The following is an 8,506-nucleotide window of genomic DNA, read 5'->3' as shown; positions in this document are numbered from 1 at the left end:
TTCTAATCACAGACACCGAAATCTGTAACTCCACTAGTCTTCAGCCTAACATTAGTTAAGCCTTTATTAAATTACGGCTTATGTTCGATAAAAAAGATAAATTAACACTGAAACTTGTGTACGCTTTTTGCTTTAGTTTAGTTTGGGCTAAACTTTGCCGTACTTAATACTACCAATAAATATATTTATAATGTTATTGTACGGCCCAACGTTAGACCTTTGATAAGTTTTTAATATATTGTTGAACAAACGTCTACTAAACTATATTTACATCTGTCGAATTGAATTTAGAGAGTAAGACGCGCGCATTTTCAGGACAGACAAAAATTGAGTATTATTATAATGTTTGACTGTTGAAATGATTAATTTTGCTGGAAATGTTAATACAACTGATATTTAATTAATATAAACTACTGATCGCAGAAAACTACCTATATAAGTTATTGACTAGTTGCCTTCCCTCTAGTCTGTTATTTCCAAACGAGGGACAGATTGGCCTTGGGCGACATTCTAAAATAAACAAACAAACAACCCTATTTATGTATCAGGCCATATTTTAATTTTGTATAAATTTCAGCGGCCAAAATTTGTATTTTTATGTTAGACGGTGTCTTATATTTTTGTATTCACTTTTACAGTCTGCCTTCTCTCTACATGGCCTTATTAGTTCATGTCATATTTCTGTGTACAGTCTGTACTCCAGTGTCAATAGTTGTATTAGATCGTGTCACACTTCTCTAAATATCGCTTCGGTCTAGCTATGTTTATTGTTAAACCAGGCCATGTTTCTGATCCGGTGAATCCTTTTACTTTTCTGGTAATTTCGTTCCTTATTTGAAATGTCAGTCCAAGGCAGACTTTATTTTGTTGTTGTTTATTGATAAACTAAATGTGTGAGGTTATAATAATCATTTTGATGTGCCTCTAAACGATGTTTAGGAGTACGTGTTATCCGAAAACATGTCGCACGAATCCTTTGTTCTCACAACCTGGTTGTACAAAGAAATTCAATTAGGCTATGTTATAGCATGTGCTATTGTCTATTTTCTTAACTATGACAGATTACTCTTTTATATCTCATCGTTAAAATTAGTACCAAATAAGAAAGCAAACTTTGGAATACTATGACCATTAAAACTATATTCTGTAGTAAGGAACAATTATTTAACGTCAAGACACGAATCAAGATGTCAGATTTGTCACGCCGTTACAGTTAGTTAAATCGTTTTTGCTCTTAAATTAAAGCCAAGACGTCAAATGATGTTCTATAATAATTTCAATATCAATCTATCAATAGCAACTATTTTAATATTTCGGTGTAGAAAGCTCGTGTCACGACACGAGAATCTGGGATGATTTAATCCCAGGAAGTCAGTATTTTTCTTATTTTAACATTGGAAAATACATTATTTATATGATCCTGCCTCTACACCTACCGAAGACAGGTCCGCCTGTCAAAAGCATTAGAATTTTATTCTTTAATATGATGTACCAACATTTTTCATTCCACGTGTTGCTTCCTATCATTAGCTTGATTGACACGTGACATTCTTTTATAGTCTAAACAATTTAATTTACATTGTTTTTTGGAGATGGAATTTTCTTCCTCAGGATATTCTATTTTTCAAAGACACTGTATGTAATAAAAGAGGAGTTATTTCAAATTATTTTTGTATCTCCTAATAATTACTTTATTGGATTTATATTTAATATCTATTAAAATATTTAATAATATTTTATTTTTATTGAACAATGAAAGTGATAGGGCTTCGGTCTGCTGTAACTTGACGCAGATTAGTAATAAAATTTACCTCCTGGTGGCTCTGCGGTCAATCTGAGGAATTATAACGCTAAAACTTGGATATCGATACCTACGGTGGGCAGAGCACGGGTAGCCCATAGTGTAGTCTTACATTAACCTCCTGTAGCTCAGCGGTAAGTGTAAAGGCTTATAACGCTTAAAGCCTTATTTCGATACCCGTGGTGACACAGCAAAGATTTTGTGGCTTTGCGCTTTACAACAAGCAAGTAATAAAATATAGGCGACCTCTTTCAATTATTGTCATTAAAGTTCACGTCACTAGATGGCAGGACGGTTTCCAATAAAATTCCGTATTCACTTTATGTGTCACAAAATAAGATTTTCAGACGAAAATTTATTACCTGATAGGTAGAACATTATAAACTTCACAACACATATTCACATCTCTAGTACTTTATGGTGTGTGGTATTTCACCTATTTTTTTTCCTATAAACTTTACACTAATAGTAACGTTAGAATATACTACATTAATGGCACCCCCTCCCCAAGGTACAAATACACCCATTTGTCTCTTTCCAAGAAAACATGTTTGTGTGCGACTAAAAGTTAGTGTTAGCTAGAACATATCCCTGGTAACATCAGTGTCGTATGTCATATATTAATACATCTACCCGTTTCTCTAGGGAGACGTATCACCTGTCTGTGTACTACTAGTCAGTGCCAACTAGAACATCACAGTACCTGTAACACAAGCAGCGTGTGTTACACGCAATTCCTGGACCGAAAAGACGGCTCCAGCCCTTTGGTTCGAGGGTGCATCATCACTAAGACACCCCTTTTATGTGAAAATCGACGACCGGCTATAGTTAGTAACTGGCCAATCCTGATGTGCTGTTCAACAAACTTCTGCAACCAAGAAACAATGGCAACTTCTACAGCCTGGGTTATGTCAAAACTTCCAAATACATCCATTAAAGATTCATCACTAGAAGGTTCGAGTGTTTTTTTTTTTGTAGTTTTTCTACATATTGATACCATTGGAATGAAACACATTTAAAATTTATAAATTATCAAAATGAGGGAAATTCAACTATTTTAAAATAATATCTTAAAATTATAGTGTCTACTCATACACAAATTGTAATTTTTGATTTATTTCCTGAACTAATAAGTGATTGAAACCATTTTGATTTACAATTTTATTTAACTAGTCAACAAGTAATTAACTGTTTTTTTGTTTTTTTTTCGTTGATGTGGAATTGTGTACTACTGTGTGTGTATCTACAAATATTTTTATCTAAAGTTAATTTTTAATACAGCGCGAAATTTATTATTTATTTATTTTTGTCCGTAACTTGTGTCTGACTTTACCTTAAAGTATTTCTTACTTCAGCAAATACAACCAGACTATTGGCATCGTCATCAGAAGATCAGACGCTAAAGAGTCGAAAACATCAGGAAGTAGACAATTCTATTCTTGATAGCAGCGCCACCAGCGGTGCTACTCCTAACTCCAGGTCTCATGTGTTTAGCCCTGTTTTTATCGGTATCCTTACCCTGGGAATTTTTTGTGTTTGCGTTATCGGTCTTGCAGGTATCTTCATTTATCGACGACATGATTATGTTTTAGGAGATGATTTGAGCACAACTCAGTGCTTTCATTATCACAAACCTGACCGCCAGTCAACAACAGAGGGGATACAACAAGAGATTCCTTTGTCAAGACATACTAATAGTGTGTTCGATAATAGAGTTATACAAGATACATAGCATTAAATGTGAAAGTCTGCGATGTTTCCTGTGGTTGTTACGAAATACCATTATAGGCTTAGTGCAACACAACTCTGAACAGGAACTGATTCTGATGAAAAATCTGTACCCTAACAGATTTTATTCTGTAGAGATCACGTAAAAATGTTTAGACATAACAACAAAAGTTTGAAAAACTGCGACACTTAAAATGTTTTAAAAATTTCTAAAATTTTTAAAAAGTTTATAAAACAATTGAAACTGTTGCTAATAAAGCTTGTTTCAGGAAAGGTCAACCAAATTATTCGTGAGACGTTGTCACCAGATGGCGCTATAATATATAATAAGGGACTTAATTTTAAACGATGGCGTCATAGTAACCCTTAACAACATGATACACTACAGTACGTCCATGTTCGGTGGCAATCTACTCTATATTAATTTAAAGTATCGGAAGAACTTATTGTAATTGTTGTTGGATATGGGCGAAGAGTAACAGTATTGAAACCACCGTTGAAACAAAATGTGATGTGATGCATGACTTGGCATGTAAGAAATTGCTATAAAATGAACAGAATATGTTATTTCACACGTCAGAGAGATGAGATGGTCGCGGAAAATTGAATGAAATGTAAATGAACTGGTTAACGTTCAAACTGATGCCCCCTTTTGTCATATTTATTAAGGCAGTTAAAAGTAAGTCAAAGCGAAATAACATCTAACTATGAGCTTAGTCCTAAATGAAGGATTATTTAATACTAGTCCTGACATTTAAGTTACGGATTATTGAAATCTAAGAACATCCTTCAAAGACTAGACTTAATATTGTGGAGTGTCTAATAAAGCTGGCACGTAAATTACATGCTTGTTTTCCCAGTGTCACAACGTACAGTTCGTTTTTGTACATTAAAGATTATGATGTGAACTAGTAGATCAGTTATGATTTGAAAAGCAAGACTGTTACTTTGTAAGTTGGTTTATTTGTACTCTATGGTTAGATAATTTTGAACCTTGTTTTTATATCCTATAATTTTCAAGTTAGATCATTTTGAACCTTGTTTTTATATCCTATAATTTTCAAGTTAGATCATTTTGAACCTTGTTTTTATATCCTATAATTTTCAAGTTAGATCATTTTGAACCTTGTTTTTATATCCTATAATTTCTCAGGGCCTTGCATTGCCTCATGGTTAGGGCACTCGACTCACAATATGTGGGCCGCGTGTTCAAATCCCACCACTGAACATGCTCGTCTATCCAGCCGTGATGGCGTTATATAGTTACGATTAATCCCACTATTGGTTAAGAGAAGCCCAAGAATTGGCGGTGGGTGGCGTTGACTAGCTACATTCCCTCTAGTCACAGGCTTGAAGTTCTAAAGGCTCATCCTGAAGAAATTAATCGATCGTCATTCATCTGATACAGTTTCCATGGACACGAGTTTGATTTCATCGAAACTGTTTTCAAAGACAGTATGAAAGTTTATTTCAACTATAGTGCGTTAGACAATTTTTCTTTGGGTTGGTTATGTGAGACATCTAGACGATTTTAGAAAACCTTTAATCAGATATTTTATCTAGGTGTGTGTAATGACAAATTTTCTACTCGTGTAGTTCCGTTTTAAAATTTTCATTTTTAAATACTACTAAATGAGTGTTTTGTGCTAGTCCATTATGGTCAGAAAACTGACGTTTTTATTATATAAAACTTATCGTTGTATAATACACGCCTAGATGGCGCGCTGCTCATTCTCATATTATACTGTTGTGAATGCGTTTACAAAAATGAATGGTGAATTAAATGCAACTAAATGAATATTTTGTGCTAGTCCATATGTTTCATTACATGAAAATTGTCGTTGTACAATACACACCTAGATGAAGCACGGTTTACTCTTATATTACATTGTCGTGAATGTATGTACACTAAATTGGTGAGTTAAATAAAACTAAATATACATTTTGTGCTGATTCATGTATTTTATTACACATAATGTCGTCGTGCAATACACATCGGGATGGCTTGCGGTTTAAATTGACGTTATATTATCGTGAATGTATATTAAACTGGTGAATTGAATACAAAAAAAGAAGAAGAAAATGGAGATTTTGTGCTAGTTTATATGTCTTGTTACATAAAAATTGTCGTTGTGCAATACACACCTAGATGACTTGTGGTTCAAGTTTATATTATATCGTCGTAAACTGAACTGATGAATTAATGAACACTTTGTTAAAAACAAATGCGCTAACATAAAGGACCTTACACAATTTAATTATAGTGTGAACGTTTCATGTTGAGAACTTTTTTTTTTTCATCTTCAGAACTTGAAGACGAAAGGCGGAAGACTTTCGAAGCGTCGTCCTCTACACTTGTGTTTCTACAACACGCAGTTGGTATCCATTCAACTAAGTTTCATTATGAATACTCTGTCTATACAATCTATCAAAGAATATGACAGTATTGTTCGTCTCTAAATGTTAAGGCCCCGGCATGGCCAGGTAGTTAGGGAGCCCGACTCGCAATCTGCGGGTCGCGGGTTCGAATCCCCGTCCCACCAAACATGCTCGCCCTTTTAACCGTGGGGGCGTTATAATGTGACGGTCAATCCCACTATTCGTTGGTAAAACAGTAGCTCAAGAGTTGGCGGTGGGTGGTGATGACTAGCTGCCTTCCCTCTAGTCTTACACTGCTAAATTAGGGACGGCTAGCGCAGATAGCCCTCGTGTAGCTTTGCGCGAAATTCAAAACAAACAAACAAACTAACTAACTAAATGTTAAGAACCTTTAAACCTAGACTTTCCAAAGAAGTGATGTAAAAAAATACATATCTGAAATTCGGGGGTGGTGGGGTGTGTGTGTGGATGAACTAAGTGTGGAGTATTTTCAATTTGCTCTAATAGAATTCTGCATACAGTAGGCGCCCATATGTTGTACAACATGTGAGGGAACTCACCAAAGCAACAAGCTCAAAAGAAAACTTTTCAAGAATCCAAGACAAGAAAAAACTTAATGTGTATAGTGAGTCATAGAAAGTGATCAAGTCAGTAAACTTTAAGACTGTAACAATCTTAGGTAAATGAACCGAGATCGTAAAAATAGGTCTGGAAAGCATTGAACTGTGGGAAGATAAAGGTAAAATTTGGACGGTATTAAACTGTGTGAAGATATAGATATAACTTTTGGACGGCATTGAACTGTGGGAAAATAAAATCTGGACGGTATTAAACTGTGTGAAAATAAAAGTAAAATCTGGAAGGCATTGCCTGTAATGAAAATAAAGTTAAGACCTGGAAGAAATTGAACTGCGTGAGGATAAAAACATAGTCCGGAAGGCACTGAACTGTATGAAGATAAGATGAAATCTGGAAGGCACAGAACTATATACAAATATAGGTAAAATTCTGAAGGCTTTGGACTGTGTGGAAATAAAACTAAAAGTGACTAAAAATGATAAAGTTATGGGTAACAGGCTCTGTAAGAAATACAAGAAAGATATTTAGAAATACATTATAATTAGAAGTATACTCTCTAACTAACGAGAATTAACTATTTTCATTTGCATTGAATTCCCATTACATTTCAGAGACAAGTATATGTTTTATTCATGAAAGTTTGGACACTGTACAGGGTGCTCCAAAATCCTATTTTACCGCATTTTTCTTGAAAAATAACTTTGCCTTTTATTTGTCTCATTTCTCTCTCGATCAACAGTACGATGGTAGTAATTGTAATAAATATGCATTTCATTGTCGAAAATATTGCGAGGATCTACGAACATTGGTTAGGAATTACAGAACGTATGTTGAACACCCTTGAGTTAGGGATTACAGAACGTATGTTGAACACCCTTGAGTTAGGGATTACAGAACGTATGTTGAACACCCTTGAGTTAGGGATTACAGAACGTATGTTGAACACCCTTGAGTTAGGGATTACAAAACGTATGTTGAACACCCTTGAGTTAGGGATTACAGAACGTATGTTGAACACCCTTGAGTTAGGGATTACAAAACGTATGTTGAACACCCTTGATTGTGATAGTTTTCAATCACCCTGTACTGTATCCAAACTTTCCTAAATAAGGCTTATGAATCTCAGTGTAGTTCTATTAGAATAAGTAAGTTTAAATATAGAGTTTTCTTTATAATCACGCTGTACTTACATTTATACTACAAAACATAATATACAAGATATATTTTCGTATAACTAAGAGATTCTGCGTATTTTTCATACTTCTACTTGGTATAGTTTGACCAATGAGCTTTCTGGGTTTGGAACATGAAAGAATAAGACTCACGTATACCGCTGGAGGTCGACTCTGTAAATTACTTAAATTTTGCTTCTTTTTTTTTTTAGCATGATGTTACATGAAAAGTTTACTGCAATTGTAAGTTATTTCAATTATATTAAAGCAAAATATGTGTTTGATGGACAAGTGTGTTGTTTACGATCGTTCTTCGGTTCTAAAATAGAGGACAACACCAATCGCAAGAACAAAACCCTGAGCCTTTCCTGGAAGAAATGACAGACTTGCGCTTTGTACTCTTAAACCAACCACTTAATGGCGTAAGTTGTCATTTGACACAACTTCTTCAAATCAGCATAATCATGTGTTGCTGTTTTACAATGTTATCAAGGTTAACAAAACGTTGTTAACTGTTTCGCTGTTAAAAGATTGTTCTCTTCTTTTTTTTGCATGAGATGTCTGGTGGAAGGCGGAATAGTTTTGACCACTGCTTTCTTGAAACAAGCCAACGGGATTATTCTATTTTGGAATATGATTTAGGCTTTACATATTCGCATATTGGCACAGTGGCACAGCGGTATGTCTGCGGACTTACAACGCTAGAAGCCGGGTTTCGATACCCGTGGTGGGCAAAGCACAGATAGCCCATTGTGTAGCTTTGTGCTTACCTTAAAAAACAAGCCATCACTACTTTGTATAGAAAATTCTTCAGTTCATGATACAAACACGATAACTTATATATATT

General features: G+C 34.6%; 1 protein-coding gene across 1 annotated transcript in view; it reads left to right on the top strand.

Annotated features, from left to right (window-relative positions):
• LOC111087568 overlaps positions 1–3,533 on the top strand; it is a 17,686-nt gene extending 14,153 nt beyond the window's left edge. Inside the window, exons 2-3 of the mRNA XM_022394636.1 lie at positions 2,447–2,755; positions 3,157–3,533. Of these exons, the coding sequence (XP_022250344.1) occupies positions 2,447–2,755; positions 3,157–3,533 (686 nt within the window). The remainder of the gene's footprint in view (positions 1–2,446; positions 2,756–3,156) is intronic.
• The last annotated feature ends 4,973 nt before the right edge of the window (positions 3,534–8,506 follow it).

Source organism: Limulus polyphemus, unplaced genomic scaffold, assembly GCF_000517525.1.
Source record: "Limulus polyphemus unplaced genomic scaffold, Limulus_polyphemus-2.1.2 Scaffold72, whole genome shotgun sequence".
Classification (NCBI taxonomy): Eukaryota; Metazoa; Arthropoda; class Merostomata; order Xiphosura; family Limulidae; genus Limulus; species Limulus polyphemus.
Note: the sequence above shows the minus strand (reverse complement) of the source record. Positions and strands in the feature narration are given on the sequence as shown.